The 16,916-nt window shown below is 41.8% G+C and overlaps 1 protein-coding gene across 4 annotated transcripts in view; it reads left to right on the top strand.

The window, feature by feature from the left end:
- The window catches only part of nf1a (neurofibromin 1a), a 296,381-nt gene that overhangs the window by 57,026 nt on the left and 222,439 nt on the right, over window positions 1–16,916 (top strand). For all 4 annotated transcript variants that reach the window (XR_004897871.1, XM_036003223.1, XM_036003224.1 and 1 more), the window contains exons 8-14: window positions 2,933–3,090; window positions 3,184–3,357; window positions 8,379–8,507; window positions 8,633–8,707; window positions 8,799–8,930; window positions 12,894–13,031; window positions 13,205–13,318. Coding sequence is in view for 3 of the 4 variants with exons in the window: in XM_036003223.1 (XP_035859116.1) it covers window positions 2,933–3,090; window positions 3,184–3,357; window positions 8,379–8,507; window positions 8,633–8,707; window positions 8,799–8,930; window positions 12,894–13,031; window positions 13,205–13,318 (920 nt within the window). In the remaining variant the exon portion in view is untranslated. The remainder of the gene's footprint in view (window positions 1–2,932; window positions 3,091–3,183; window positions 3,358–8,378; window positions 8,508–8,632; window positions 8,708–8,798; window positions 8,931–12,893; window positions 13,032–13,204; window positions 13,319–16,916) is intronic.

The following is a 16,916-nucleotide window of genomic DNA, read 5'->3' as shown; positions in this document are numbered from 1 at the left end:
TGTCATGTGTTCATAAAGTGCAGCCAGTAGGTGTGGGTCATATCAGGCCCTGGTGCCGTCCAACTCTTTATGTGAGACACTTGTTCTTGGATGTCTGTTATTATCATCACAATGGGTCTTGTTCTGGGAGGTTGCTGGGGTCTGCTCTTAGATCCACTAGCCACTAGGCATTGGTGTTATGAGTTGCCTCCTTCCCCTTTATGCTTTTCCAGTATTGTTCAGTCTCAGTATTGCTGTTCTTGTATTGCTGCTACCTTGCCACTGGGAGTACGCTTGGTGGTTCAGTGGAGAACATCCTGTTTATTCTCCTGGCTTCTGATTCTGTAGTGTACCTCTTTAGATGGGTAGCCAGAGCTGTGAGGTTATGTTCGGCAATCTCCAGTGCCTCTGGTATGGACAGTTAGTGTACTTCCTAGGTACCTCTTTCTTTATCACACCTTTCTGTAGCTCTGATAGCTGGCTGACTTTCCTTCGTGTTGCTTTGATCTTAGCTTCTAGCCGCCTTCTCCATTGAGGGTACTGCTCCTTATGGCCTATGTTCATCTTGTAGCCAAGTATCCCTAGGATCACTGTTGCTGTATTGTATATCAGCTTGTTGGGCTCAGTGATGGTCTCAGTAGGTATTGTGTGTAGTGCTGCATTCACATCTTCTAGCAGACTTTCAGGTGGTACTTTATCTCTTACCCATGGTAACCGTCCAGGGGAGCTCCAGGTATCCAGCTTACTTATGATCATCTCTTGCTGCACTTGCATTAAGCCTATCTGTTCTTGTACCCAACTTCAGATTGTAGTTGGGAAGATTACACCCCCCTGCTGACCTGTCGTCCTGGGTCCCCCTTGCCATAGCATCTTTGTTGTCTCTTCAGGTTGCCCTGGTTCCCTAACACCTGATGCGGCCCTTGTTGATCTGGGTGACAGCCGAGCCGGTATGACTCTCCTGTTTGTGTTTTCGTTAATATTTGAGGTAGGCAGATAGTATCAAGCATCCAGCTTGTGTGAGGGAGTTATAGGCATACTTAACATCAGGTTCAAATAGGAGTATTATTCGTTTTAACTGAGGTAATAATTTAATAAATTATTTGTAGTGAAAGTTAGTATGGTAAACTTACACAAGAGTTGCGATGTTCCTGTAGGCTATCCGCAGTTGCTAGTTAACTCCAGTAAAGGGAAGAAAGGTTAGGTTGGTATATCCAGCAATTAATATTGAATGTGTCGCATGTCGAAAATGCACCAAAACTTTAATACTGCATCATTGGGTACCCAGCAATACACGCCAAGTTTGAAGTAGATTTGATGAACAGTTCTTGAGATATTTGAAAGATACACACTAGGGCTTTGACGCCGAACTTCGATATTCGAATATAATTCGAATATTAAAAAAATATTGATATTCGAACGAATATTAGGCAGCCCTTAATATTCGAATTTCGAACCTGTTATGGGCATTATTTTTTGTTAATGTGTTTGCTTGTAAACCTTGTTTTCAATTCAGATTCCGAGGCTTTTTCACGCATTTCAAAATGTAAACACGTCGCGGCGACGCACGTCGCTCGGCCGTGGCTTGGTAGCGCATTTCCCCCGACTCATTTCCTGGTTCTCTTTCTCCATAAACAACATAAAATCAAGGAGAGGGTTAACTTTTCCTGCTTCAGATTTCCCACCGTGGTCAGAAAGAACAGAGGAGACACTTCGTTTCTCTCACTAAGACTATAGAGTCGCTACTCGCTCTGAAGCTACCGGTAATCACCGTCACTCTCTCACAACACATACTCCCCAGACACACACACACACACCCATACACACGCGGCTCGACGCACACACCAGCGCAAAAGTATGAACATCAGACCACTTACGTAGGCTACGGTGAAATATACGACCTTCCTGTTGAAAGCATATTGTTTGTGTTTAATCCAGGGTCTGACTTTTAATTTAAAAAAAAAAAAAACAGTGGTGGCAGTGTGTTCTTCTAACAACATCATTGCACGCCTACTGACTGATACACTGCCCTCTGGTGGACAGAACATATACGAAGTTTGATACCAATATAAGCCTTACTGAAGGCATTTAATGGTCAAAATATTATTAATAAATATTCGAATATATTCGAATATTAATATTCATAAACAAACGAACTTCGAATATGATTTTTGGGCAAAAGTCAAAGAGCCCTAATACACACACATACACGCACACACAAAGGGTCCTCGATTTGTAGTTAGATAGTTAAAACCTTATTTTGAAAAGCAGACTTAGTCTCATGTATGCCTAGACAGTTTCAATGAATTTACCATAAAAGTCAGAATACCGGTGCAATCCAACTTCAGTGGCAACTGGTTTGACCACGGAGGTGGCTAGCTTGACCTTGTCTTTTACTCAGTCAGCTCCTGTGCCTCGCAGGTGTTCTAGAGGTAGCGCCTGCATCTCCTCGGCCACCAGGTTGATGGTGTTCAGCTTTTTTAATAAATAGGATTAATTATTTAATCAATTATTTTTGACTGCTTTTGTTTTTTGTCAGACAGTGTACAGTTCTTGGAAGTGCGTTATGCCGCAATTCTGTATGCTACAACTGAAGTGAATAGGCGCTGTCTTTGAAAGATAAACAACTATAAAAAAAAGATTAACAATCAAATAAAAATAATAGACATTCAGAAACACAATACTTGAATTAAAATGATTAAGGGACATTATTTGAACAGTAAGATTATTTCTTAATATCTACTGTATATAATACCTATCGGACCCCCCTGCCTGCCAGGGCCGGCCGCAGTAAACACTGAGCAGTATAATCCAAAACACTGATTGTCAGCTGTATGGGTTTCTTATTTGGTAAACAGTTTTTCAGTTGTGGAAATGATTCTTTGGATGTTCCACAGGATAGCTTTTGAATGTGAAGTTGTTGCCATTAACTCTGTGTGTGTTGGTCTGTGTTCAGAAGCTGCAGAGAAGTTGTTTGACCTGGTGGACAGCTTTGCGGAGAGTGCTAAGAGGAAGGCAGCTGTGTGGCCTCTGCAAATCATCCTCCTCATCCTCTGTCCAGAGATCACACACACCATCTCCAAAGACACCGTGGAAGACAGCAAGGCCAACAAGGTGGGAGGAAAGAACACACACAGACACACACAGAGCAGATACTGACTCCAGCACTCACACAGACTTTCCTTTCCTTTCCTGTTGTGTCTGCAGAAACTGTTTCTGGACAGTTTGCGGAAAGCTTTAGCAGGCCAGGGTGGCAGCAAGCAGCTGATGGAGAGCGCTGCTATTGCCTGTGTCAAACTGTGTAAAGCCTCCACATACATCAATTGGGAGGATCACTCAACCATTTTCCTCCTGGTCCAGTCCATCGTCATGGATCTCAAGGTCTGAGCAGTTATTGAATAATTTTCTCTTTTCATGTTTTGTTTTAAGTTTTCCTTCTTTGTATCCATTTTGGTCACAGCAGCTAAAAAAGTTGACTTTAAAAAATGTTATATTTCCCATAACTATGATCCTTGTTGGTTAGATTAATTCTTTAAAGCCATAGACTATTTTATAATAATGAATGTCTGTTACATTCAAGCCATTGCCTAATGAGTTGATACAAAGCTAATATAGCCTATCAGCTCCACAAAACTCTGTATTTCTCAGTACGGCTATGTTTACAAAATGGTGTACTCCAGCGACTTTCATGAGCAAAACCTCTAGTGATGTGTTTTACTTCACGGCTGAGAAAGGACAAAGGCAGCCTTCAGCTTTGGAGACAAAGTAGTTTTCAGTTTATAACGTTCTAACATACTATTTTGCATTTCTGTTGCATACAAATTACAAGATAAATACCTCATCTGAAGATTCCATCATGTTTTTTAAATAATTTGTGTCCTTGATTTGACGGGATAAACGCTACTAGCAACTGCATGGTGAAGGGGTGGGGGTGGTGTGCGATAACCTAAGGCTTGCGTCATGTGGATGCGCCGACAGTGTTGTCATTACTAATTTCTCATGGAGGCGACAAAAATGCCTGGGAGAAGGCCTCAGGGAAGACCCAAGTCTAAGATAAGATTATATCTCCACCCTGGCCTGGGAACGCCTCTGGGTCCCCCAGTCAGAGCTGGTTAATGTGGCTCGGGAAAGGGAAGTTTCGAGTCTCCTGCTGGAGCTGCTGTCCCCGCGACCCGACCACGGATAAACGGAGGACGTTGGACGGATGGATCTTTAAGTTTTTTTCTATCCCAGATAAGGCCGCTGCTCCAGGAACTGTACGCCACCAGGACTCTGAAGCGTGCTGGAAAGATTGTGGCTGATCCCTCCCACCCCGGCCACAAACTCTTTGAGTCACTCCCCTCTGGCAGGAGGCTGAGGTCCATTAGGACCAAAACCTCACACCACAAGAACAGTTTTTTCCCATCCGCCACAAGCCTTATCTAGTTTTATTTTTAATACATACTGTGTATATATTTTTATACTTATATTGTTTATATTCTAATACTCGGTTTTCTTAACCTTCTTATATTTAGAGAATGTGTGACATGCACCTACAACACCAAAACAAATTCCTTGTATGTGTAAAAAACATACTTGGCAATAAAGCTTTTTCTGATTCTGATGTCACGATACCAGAAATGTAGTAGTCGACACCATTACTAGTGAAATTCCATGATTCTGGATACCCAATTTGATACCACGGTAAAAAAACACAACAATAAAACCCTTGTACTCCTTTATAACATGTTCTTAAGGATAACAGGAGAACAGTCCTTTAAACACTATCGTGTTTTTGTGGCCAGGTTGGTTCAGTGGGTAGAGCAGGCGCACATATACTGAGAGGCTTATGTCTCGATGCAGAGGTCCAGGGTTCGAGTCTGACTTGACGATTTTCCTTCATGCCTTCCCCATCTCTCCCCTTTCTCACCTAGCTGTCGTATCGAGTAAAGGTGGAAAAGCCCAAAAAAATGATCTTTTAAAAAAAAAAAAAAAAAAAACTACTATCGTGTTTAAAAAAACATCAGGATATTACATTTAATAATTGCATTGAAGGATGGCTTTCTGTGGATAGTTAGTTAATTAGTGAACAGGTAAGTAACTGGTCTTGAAGAGGATTCTTTTTTTTTGTCTTTGTCTTGACTGTCTCATTTGGACTCGGTCTGGACTTGGACTCAAACTTCTTTGGACTCGGTCTTGACTCGGTCTCGACTAGCCCTGGTCTTGGACTTGTCTTGGGATTCCACAAAGGTGTTCTTTACTACAGCACTATACGTAGATTCACGACAACTGTGTGGATGCTAGTGTTGTCAAAATACCAAAATTATGACTTTGATACGATAACCTGCCGAAATATCTCGACACGGATACTGAAACGATACCATGGTAAAAACCTAAAACATTTGGAAGTAATGGAGTAATAGATGCCTAAACATGGAACTTCTTTGTTTGTTTTTTATTAATTAAATTTTTTTTTAAATGTTAACATGTTTAAATTGAAAGATTTACATGCTATGGAGTAATTAGATGTCCGCTATACTTGAATTTATGTGATGTGTTATGTTAACTTCAAATTTGCAACCAGATATCACTTACAGCACTCATTACGACTTTGTTTGATGGAAAAGCGCCCCCACCCTTAGTACCCTTTCTGGTGGTACTTCAGCATAGTAGATGATGAGGCTTTCAAAACAAAAGTCCACAAAATAATAATAAATTCAGATGACGTTCTGTGAAAAATTGAGGAGGGAATGCTGCTTTAATCACAAAGACACCACAGTAACTGAAGAAAGCACTGTGTTGTGTCAAAATGGTGTTTGAGAAGGTCACTCACGCTTGACTGCTTCTCCGCACAATCTCGTTCATGAGAAACACGGCGGTGTCTGGTGAGTGCTCCTGCTTTATGACCTGCTTTAATCTCCTCAACTTCATTTGTTGACTCCATCCTTCAGGTTAGCGGTAACTAAATCCCGGGACCCACAGGTTATTTTTTGGCCGCAGAAAAGTTAAAACCGCTCGCTCATGCAGTTTACCAATCCAAATGCAGTCCTCTAAGCACAGCGCTGGGCAAACACACTGCACCGCTGTCACACATCAACACAACTCATGGCTCTTATTAAAACACTGTAATTTTTTAAGTACCAGAACTAATAGGGATGATGATCAGCACCTCTAAATCTGAGGCCATGGTTCTCAGCAGGAAACCGATGGAGTGCCTACACCGGGTAGGGAGTGAGTCCTTATCCCAAGTGAAGGAGTTTAAGTACCTTGGGGTCTTGTTCGCGAGTGAGGAGGACAATGGAGCGGAAGATTAGCCGGAAAATCGGCGCAACGGGGGCGGTATTACATACACTTACACACACTTACACATATCGCACCATTGTGACAAAAAGAGAGCTGAGCCAGAACAAAACTCTACATCTACCGGTCAGTTTTCATTCCTACCCTCACCTACGGTCATGAAGGCTGGGTCATGACCGAAAGAACTAGATCCAGTCGATCTGAAATAAAGACAGATTCAGCAACTGCATGGCCTATTTCTCGCTTAAAATGTTTTCAGAAACACGTTTCGGTTAACTATTGTAGTACAATATGAGATTGTATTCTGAACAAGCCGCCATGACAGTCTGGCTGTGAATTTTCGGAGAAAAAAGAACCATGTGACGCGTTCGTCCAATCAGCTGCCGGTTTTAATTTTCTGGGAAACAATCGGACTGTTAATGGAAACAGAGCAGCGCCGCCTGCTGCAATGGAGACGTATTACGTTTCGCGCACTCGCAGAGCGTATGCTCAAGTCTCCGTCTCTTCGGTGTGTTCTGAGGCACTTTTTGGACCTCGGGGACCCGACTGATCAGTCCGACTGCCTTTTCTGCCGACGGTCGGCCGTCTGGTTGGTGTGTAAGCACCTTTAGGAGGGTGGCTGTCGCCTCCCTTAGAGATAGGGTGAGAAGTTCAGTCATCCATGAGGACCTTGGAGTAGAGCCGCTGCTCCTTTGCGTCGAAAGGAGCCAGTTGAGGTGGTTTGGGCATCCGGTAAGGATGCCCCCTGGGTGCTTCCCTAGGGAGGTTTTACTGGCACGTCCAGCTGGGAGAAAGCCTTAAGGAAGACCCAGGACTAGGTGGAGAAATTATATCTCCACCCTGGCCTGGGAATGCCAGAGGAACCCCAGTCAGCGCTAGCCTGGCTCTGCCCTCCTACTTACTTCCGCTCAATTTTCATTTCCCTTCACTACTCCGTCTGGATTTGCGGTATATTCTTAGGTTTTCTCCGGTCAAATATTTGTAGGTCCAATCAGCAAACAGAGGGAGTGGCTGAGAACGATGACGTTGAGGACGTGCACTAGAAAGATGCGAGCGAAGCCATTTGGTCCGTTGTGGCAGCAACGCTGCTGAATATCCAGAAGTTAAAGCCCGAGCAAGAACAATCTTTGCTGAGTTGTGTTGGTGACCATGATGTTGTGGCCCTCCTCCCCACGGGGGTCGGGAAAAGTTTGATTTTCCAGCTTGCTCCGTTAGTGGTGAAGGAGTTGGCTAAGGCTAACGCTAGCGATGCTAATGCTAAATATAAGCCGATAGTTGTTGTCGGTCTCCTTTCTTGTTGCACATGCACATGACATACGTCACGACCAAATGTTAGCGATTGGTTATGGCAGATCCAGAGTGGCTCTGGGCAGATCCAATTCATCCAGTTTTAAACTTCAACAGAGTACCCGCCTTCAAGGAAGTTAACACTTGTCAATGGAGAGAGGCCAGACTCTCTGTACAAATGAAATGTACGAGAGTCTGGTAGGACCAGGCTAAGTCAGAGCTGGCTAATGTGGCTTGGGAAGGGGAAGTTTGGGGTCCCCTCCTGGAGTTGCTGGCCCCGCTACCCGACACCCGAATAGGCGGATAACGACGGATGGATGGATGGACAACATGAATGCATTAATAATATCATTGACTTTAGCCTGGATTGTAAAGAAAAGTATGATATGAATACAATGATGTCATGTGAGTCAACCAATGTATTTAACTACCTAATTTCCCCTTCCAAATCACTTCAGAAGAGTCACAGCGCTTACTTGCTTTTGTGTTTGTATAGCAATAAAGTTCAAGAAAGGATGGTTCACCTTTTTTAAATTTTTATTTCCTATGCAGATCCAGACCCCTACAAAATCACCTTAGTAATTCGAAAATGATTAATTATTTCCAAATAGAGCTATTCAAGTCATCTGGTAAAAATTGCGGTATGTTTTCATATTGGAATATATATATATCGCCCGTTGTAACAGTTGTAATTGTCCCTAATTCTTGCGCTGTATGTGTAAATAACCACCAGTTATTTCTCTTTGAGTGTATTGTGACAAGTCTGGTGTATATTTCACCAGAAAATATACTTTTAACCGACCTGAAGTGACCTGTGGCCCTCCCTGTCCCACCAGGCTCTGCTGTTCAACCCAGCCAAACCCTTCTGGAGGGGGACGGGCAGCCAGAATGCTGACGTAGAGCTTATGATGGACTGCTTTGTCTCCTGTTTCCGCATCAATCCTCACAACAACCAGCACTTTAAGGTGGACTGAAAAGAAGTGATATTATTTGTTGTTTGTAACGTTTCCCCTACTTAACAACATGGCGCAGGTACGTAATATCAGTTTCACTAGCTAATTGTCATTAGTGTTTCATCTTTGCCCTTAAGGTCTGTTTGGCTGCCTCCTCCCCTTCAACCTTTCATTTTGTCCTGGTCAACTCGTTGCACAGAATTATCACCAATGTAAGTCTTCAGAGCTTCTTCATACATCAGTGATGTTAGAATCGTTCGATGTGTTATTTCACTTGTCTTGCTCTGTGTTGTCCACTTTCAGTCTGATCTGGACTGGTGGCCTAAAATCGATGCAGTGTACTGCTACTCTGGAGAGCTCCGCTTTATGTTCTCAGACACCCTCAACCGCGTGATCCAAGGTGTCGGCACCCATGCTCCACTACGCATGACACCGGTAAGAGGACAGAAACATGTTTCATTACTATACTACACTAAACATGCCAAGTCATAGTCATTGTAAAGTGACTGAGGGGTAATAAACTAAGCAGTTAAACTCTTAAAGGACAATTCCGGCGCAAAACAAACCTAAAGGGTTAATAACAGATGTGTACCCACTCGATCGCTCTCTGGGACATGTTTTCATGCTAATCGAATGTGTTTGTAGCTTGAAACAAGTAAAAACAAATCGCTTATTATACCACTAAAAAGGCTCAAAATATCACCACACTTCAACAGTAGCATAAAAATCTTTTTAAGAGCGATCAAGTGGGTACACATCTGTTATTAACCCCTGGGTTCGTTTTGCGCCGGAATTGTCCTTTAAGTTGACCTGAATCTGACATTTACCCCATGTTGTTTTCTTTATGATGTTGTTACACATTGAAACATAATTCAAGTTTACTACGCAGTAGGTTTTATTTTTGTAGTTTTGTCCATTTCTGTCAGTAATGATAACATTGTATTTACCAAAGTAATTGTTAAAAACAAGGAACACGCTGAAATGCCTACAATGAAGTCCAACAACAAGCATGAGCAGTGAGATGTTAGACAGGTTGGAAACAAAGCAACAGTTTATTTAGATCATCTAAACCCCTTTATTTGGGTGTCAGACTGAAAGTGAACAATGAAATGTCACTAATAACCTCATTGAACAGATAAACTGCATATAACTACGATGTGTAGAGTATTTCAAAGTAGACCCAAGAAGTCGGTGTGTAAACCTTGATGGATAGATATGCGTGAGTGACAGAATGACACATAGTTGGCATAGAAATTAAGCTGGCGGCCTTCTTAAGCTGATTAACTGGACTCTCTGTAACTGATAGTAACTATACCTGGCAAAAGCCTGAACTTTCTAATAACATTTACGAGTAAACTGTATTTAACATGGATCAGTCACACCTGGCTGAAGGCCTCTTAGGTCAGTTTTAAGGCAACTACCAGTTCCAGTTGACCTGCTCAGTGGATCCCAAGTTCTCAGATATCTACAATGTTAACATTGATGAGAAAAATGATGACAAACATACAAAAATAATATTGTAATAAATCGGTATTGCCCTTAAATTACTTTAGTTGTTTACTAAGTAATACCACCATGAGTTAAAATCATAAGCTTTTTGAAAAATGTGCAGTTCTTAAAAGTATGTGGTTATCTCTACTGAAAGGCATTCTGTTCATCTATTCTATTCAACAACAAAAAATCCCATGTGCAAAACGCAAACCAACAATGTGTTAGTGACTCTCTCAATTCTTTTTGACTAGGACTGGCCCTGAACAGGATTTGGTTTGGGGACCAGTGTTTCCCATAAATAGGTTCTACTTGGGTGCCCTGCCCAAGTAAATTGATACCCGCCCAGGTAGATAGGGTTAGGGTTACAATCGTAACAATCAAGTATCAAAAACTGAGGAGGACACGCTGTTGGATGCTGTCCTCCTCTCCTACTCTTTCTTCAATGTCTAATAAATCTATCGCTATCTCTTTCTCTCCCTGACCCTGTCTTTTTGCTTGAGCAGCACTGGTTGAAGCCTGAAAATATTGTAAAAAAATTAATAACATAACTAATTACACTGGTCGGACTGTTCAGCTCTGTTTCAGACTGATACCTCCGGTTCAGGCTGGTCCTTATTTATAATAAGTTTATTTGATTCACAGCTGCTACATAGTGTTTTGACCTCGACAACCCAACTGCATTTTACTGCAAACTTGCGACTAGTTAACTTTCTAAAGCAGGCGCAATCACTTGTTCGGGTCGGGACTCCAACATTAACACACTGACAACATTGTATTGAATATAAAATATTTTTATAGTACTTTTAATGTGTGATTGTGTAAAGGTGTTCACAAAATACCAACCTTTCGTGAACTTGTGAATTTCGCCAGCCGCCTTCTCTCGTTTTCATGGAGACAGACACGGTTGGGAGGGGCTGTGTGTGTGTGGAGCCTATGTGAGAGACGGAGGAGAGCAGGGAAAGGAAATGCAGTTGAACGAATAAGCTGCGTGTTTTAAATAGCGTTAAAAAAAAAAAAAAAAAAAACAACTTCTCAGTAGCATCACTGTTTTCTGAATGAAATAGCTTTGTAGTAGGTTAGCTCTTTTATTGATGAGGTAGTGCGGTAGCGTCCAGGCAAGCTACATTTCCCTGAGCATTCCGAAGCGCAAGTGTAGTGGATGTAGTAAACTACTTTTGCCATGTTGCTACATTTATTTGGGGGGGGGGGGGGCCTTTATCTTCAGTGGAATGAAGCTTTATTTATTGTAGAACTGGTAGCTTAGCTTACAAAATTTTCCAATAGCCCGTCCAACAATGGTAATAAGCAATATGACAACATAATTAACATAATGTTATATGTGTTTATAAACAACAAACTAATGGAGCCGCTAGTGTCTGACGGCAATGTTACTGCTGAGCAGAGCAGCTCTGTGACGGACATCACATTTCAGTAACCTTAGTAGTGGAAGGGGGGAATGTGTTCGTTACTAGAAAGTTCATGTGTTTTTTGAGGTGACGAGACAATATATGGCAGAGTTAGACACAAAGAAAACTAAAACTGCAACGGCGTTATGAAAACATTTTGGATTTCAAGCTAAGGAATGAAGTTAGCTGAAAGAGAGCGTAAACACCTAAACCAAATAGGTAATTTTAAGCCTACTGCAGGTAAAAAGTCATGGCTTGGAGGTGCATTACTGCCACCATGTGATCCGGAGTCGCTACATTCTCATTATAAACTTTCTCATCAGTCTCACTCGGGGGCAGCTGAGACAAGTGCAAAACCTAGTGGTATAATTCGGTAGCCTGGTGTTTGGCTTGATATCAAACCGGTTTGAACATTTTTACACCGACCCAAGCCTACTCATAATATACAAATAAGCATGTAAAGACTAAAGTGAGATCTATTAGCAGCAATACTGTCTTTCTATAGAGTACAGTAAATTATTAATGTATGTATCTAAATACAGTATTTGTCTATATAAATGGTCCTTCTCAGGGCCGTTTGCTGGATCTGGTTAAATTTTGATCCATATTTTAGTGTTACGTTATTGGAAAAGGCTGAATCTCCCCTGTCTTCATGTTTAAGATGTCAAAATGCAGAAAAGGATATGACACAACCAAAAATATATGATGCACAAGGCAACCATATGGTGAAGAACATACATTATTACAAATAACTAATAATATTGGGCAAAATCTGAGCTTGTACTGGCTGATGATCCAGCATCTTTTGACAAACTTAAGCACCTGTAAATTATAAATTGTGTATATATATCGTATATTAACGTGTGTTCAAGGTTATATTTTTTCCGAGCTGCAGTTTATGATCAACGTTGCCTGTTTTCAAGCAAAATACATAACGTAAGTTGTATTTCGCTCTCACTTTTGTCAGGCACAAAGTCACAGAACAAAGTAAGAAAGCAAGACACAGCCAGACCGACAGACAGACTATAGAGAGAGATGCACTGCAAGCGAACACGTCAACTTAACATAGGCCTAACTGTTATAAGCTGACATCAAACTTGGAGAGGAGGGAACACAAGTTTACCTGATTGCTGTCCCAGCATTTATTCTAATGTTGTGTTTTTGTCTTTTCTAGACCAGATAGTTCCGCTTCACTCTGATCACAGTTGTAAACATTGACTCACAAGGGGGATGCGGAGCCCTTGCATAATTTGCTGGGGCTTAAGCAGCCTGCCTAGTTAGCGTATGGGCTGACCAGCTCGGTTTCAAGCTCTTGTGGGACATTTCTAGTGATCTTCGGGGCCCTCTTGTAGCCACGGGGCCCTAAGCAGCCGCTTAGTTTGTTTATGCATAATTTACTAAAACAGCTGGTCACTAGTTTTTATCAAACGTTACTCAAAAACAAGGACATACTATGCCTAAACCTAATGAATCATCCCTGTTGTCTGCTGCCCTCCCACAGAGTCTGACATTCAAAGGGAAGATGACCACCAGCCTTAAATTCAAAGAGAAAGCCACAGAACTGGACACCCGAAGTTACAAGTGTCTCCTTCTCGCTCTGGTCAAACTCATCCACGCTGACCCTAAACTCATGTTGCATGTGAGTCTGCTACAACATATTGGTTTCTACGTGACTACTTTTCTTATACGCAGGTTTTGGCTCTAGATGTTTTGTGTTCTTATTTGGTGCCAATGTTTATTCATTTCCACTGTATTTTTTATAACTGACGTGACAAACAACTTTTTTAACTTGAACTTGTTTTTGTGTGTTAGAACCCAGTGAAGCAAGCTCCAGAGATGCAGAGCAGTACAGCAGAGCTCATCACCGGCCTGGTGCAGCTAGTACCTCTAACTAACACCACCCAGCTCTCACAAGAAGCCATGGAGGTCAGAGACCAAACTAGAATTCCGACTTGAAGAGTTGTTTTCTCTAGGCAGTCCTTCCAGAAAAATGCGGAGTTTTTTTGTGATTGTTGCGGGAAAAAAATCCTTTATTATGCAGCACATTTTCTTAAAAAATGCAATGGAATATGCGGGATATTTATGCAATTTTATGCGATGAAATTGCAGGAACTTGCACAAATTGCGGGAACTTGCAAAAACTGCGGTTTCATCATGGCTTCATCGCGGGGTTTGCAACTTTTCGATGGTGTTCACGTTGCGTAATTACGTCACTTCATAACGTTCCCATGGCAACAGGGGAAAATGGCTGCTCTTGTGTGAAGTAAACGCATCATTTTTCAACTTTCTGCTAAGATATATGTGACTTTTTTGCAACGAAAATGCGAGGATTATGAAATCATGCAAGCCCCGCATATTTTGCGCGGAAATCAGCAATTTATGCGGTGAAAGTGCGGCATATTTGAAAAAATGCGGCCCCCGCATAAATATGCAGACTTTGGCTGATTATGTATTGAATTATGCGATCGCATAATCACATTTTTCTGGAGGGACTGTCTAGGGAAGCACCGAATCCAGGATTTGGCTTCGGATTCCGCCGAATATTGGGCTTTTTGACGGGGCTCGGTTTCTGTCGAACCTTAGAATTATTTTCCACCGGACTCTATGCTTGCACTACCCGCGCTACGCTGGTTGACATAATGACGCCCCCGTTGATTATGGGAAAGTGTTTACGTAGATGGACCGTTCAATGCAGTAGGCTGTGAGAAAGTGAAAATGGAACTCGTGAGCAGAAAAAGTGTTGTTTGGCAGTACTTTCAGTCAAAAGAAGGCGATTCAAGTCGAGCCACATGTTCAATTTGCAAGGACGATTTGTCTCGTGGTGGCAAGGATCCTAAACAATACACAACATCGCTGCTGTTAAAACATTTGCGTATGAAGCATCCGAAATAATACAAGTTGTGCATGAAGGAATCTACAGACAGCATCCAAAATGCAAGCAACTTCAGGTACGGCAAAAAACACATCTAAAAATTTGTGTTAATCAGACATTGCCTCTCCCGGGCTCTCCCTACAGTGGGAGCGGAGCGACCGAATGGCCAGCTGCTGCTCGTTAGCTAACATTAGCTTTCTAATTTAACCCACCCAACATGCCTTCAGAATTCGGAATTGGGGGGTACAGATTCAATTATTGGCAAATTATCAAAGATGTTTTATCAATATTAATAAAGTTATGAATATGTGTATTAATAACTTTACCAAATTGAATAACAGAACTGTGAAACAGTCTCATAGGTGGTGTTCCCTTTAAAATACACTGCGCTTGTCGGGGGTACTGGCGGCTCTCAGTCCTCACGGCCATGTATTTCTGTGACCGTCGGACACTAAACACAAGATTTAAAATGAATTCCCTCCATTTAGTGCATAGCGTTGGAAATAACATATTTCAAATTGTGCACCACTTCCTGTGTCCACTATTTGGTGCTAGAGAACACACACTATTAATATTTTTTTTTTTTTGTCTAACCGCAATTATTCTTCGTAACCACGGTTATTTTGTTTAATTTTTATGATCCTATGAATTCATAGGACGCAGCGCCGCAGTCCACTCAAGTTGGCTTTCTGTTACGAGAGTAGCGTAAGTGTGAGCTAGAATGGCAGCAGGTCTGTTAAGTGAGTTATGTCAGTGTGTGAGTGGTTAAAGAGACTAAAGATAATCTAATTATTTCACTAAGAACAGAAAACACTAACTAAAACTGAAACCTGACCTTTCTGGCCTTCCTTGATGCAAAATCATCAATGATGTTATCGTATGAAATCTGCTCCCCTATTGAGTTATTGATACTGCTGACAGCAAGGCCAGTGAGCTGTTTCTGGGACATGGTTGACCTCAGGTATCAAATTTAGTTTTGAAAAGCTCCTCTCTGCTTTAGCCACAGTGACTGGCAGAGTAAGTGCAATCCTGAGAGCAGTCCAAAAGTTGGGGTAGATCTCCGATAGATTCTTATCATGCATAAAAGTGATAAGCTCAAGGAGGCTCATGGTCCCCCGTTCCCTCTCTTGTCTGGACCGTTCCATTTGGGAGACCCAGAGGTCAACTGTCCCCTGTGCCCCCCTCCCCGTTCCCCTTCTCACACGGCTTCTGTGCACAAGTACGTCTCGCTGCAGCCCACGGTGAAGGTGGGTTCTTCCCGCAGGCTGCAGCGAGATGCTCCTCTCTGTGCACGGCAATTCTCAGCATACAGGGGTGCCTGCAGCTGCATGGGGTGCCGGCGCAGAGGATTTTATTTATTTTATTTTTTTTAAGTGCTCGTGCCGCCCCGGGCGGCTGCCCGCTTCCCCGTGCCAAAAACCGCTACTGGCTGGTCCCTCCCGGCAATGTCCATTGCCGCTTTGTTCACCAGACAGACTAAATATAAACGTGAAAATTTCAAATGACACACGCTTACAGACAGAGTGACACGTTATATCGCAAAAGAGATGCAGCCATTTAATACAGTGAAGAAGGCAACATGTAAGGATATGATGTACTCTTTTGATTTTCAATACGAGCTACCTTTGATAATGAAGTGCCACGTTTTACTTCATAGACTGTGTACTTGTGTTATGTTATACATTATCTGGGATCACATAACAGTGAAATAAGCAAAAAAATGTATCCTGGGATTCATTAAAACCTTTAATTTGTTTTAAAAAGTAATATATAAATAAATGAATACTTTAAATTTCACGGAAAGGGACAATTATATTGTTAATCGCAAATATTTCTGAGACAATTAATTGTACAGTAAAATTTGGAATTGTTACAGGCCTAGTCGTGTTGCTGTATATCATGTTTTAACCACATCATGTAAATTTCAGGTAAATCGAATGATTTTCGTCAGGGCTTACTTCCTGTTTCCAGTAGGTGGCGCTATGACTATAACTAATTATTGACTTGTACATGCTCTCAGGCTTGTTCTCTAATAAAGTAAAGAAAATTTGGGGTAAAATCATCCATAATTTGAAAATGAATTTCAATATAGTGGACCTTCTGTTTTTTCTATTTCTGAATATGATACATATGCCTACCAAATTTCATGCCTATAAGTGAAAGTAAAAGGAGGGTGGGTTTAACTTTGAAAACTGTTAAGGGGGCACTATCGAGCCAATTTGCCACAGCCAAGGCCAAGACCCATATCAGATCTAAATTTTCTGTATGACAGGCATACTAATTTTCATAACTTTTTGAGTGGCCCAAGCACCTCGTTTCTGCGCTCAAAGACATAGAATAATATTAAAAATAAAGAAGAAAAAGCATTTGAATTTCAATAGGGCCTTCGGGCCCTAACAATAATAATAAGAAGAAACATTTGAGCAGCAATACGGCTTTCGCTGACCAACGTTGTCGGTGCCCGGGCCCTAATAGACAAAACAGCAAGCAGAACAGAAGAGCAAGTCCCACATTGAGCCTGAGGCTGCACATCATAATAACAACATTATAACATTATAACCCTGGCCAGCTTCTTCCTCCATAGTATCCATTAGGGCTGTCCCAAACGATTATTTTTTAAACGATTAATCTAGCGATTCATTTTTCAATTAA

The sequence above is a fragment of the Sander lucioperca genome, chromosome 7 (assembly GCF_008315115.2).
Source record: "Sander lucioperca isolate FBNREF2018 chromosome 7, SLUC_FBN_1.2, whole genome shotgun sequence".
Taxonomy (NCBI): domain Eukaryota; kingdom Metazoa; phylum Chordata; class Actinopteri; order Perciformes; family Percidae; genus Sander; species Sander lucioperca.
This window is presented reverse-complemented; position numbering and strand designations above follow the sequence as displayed.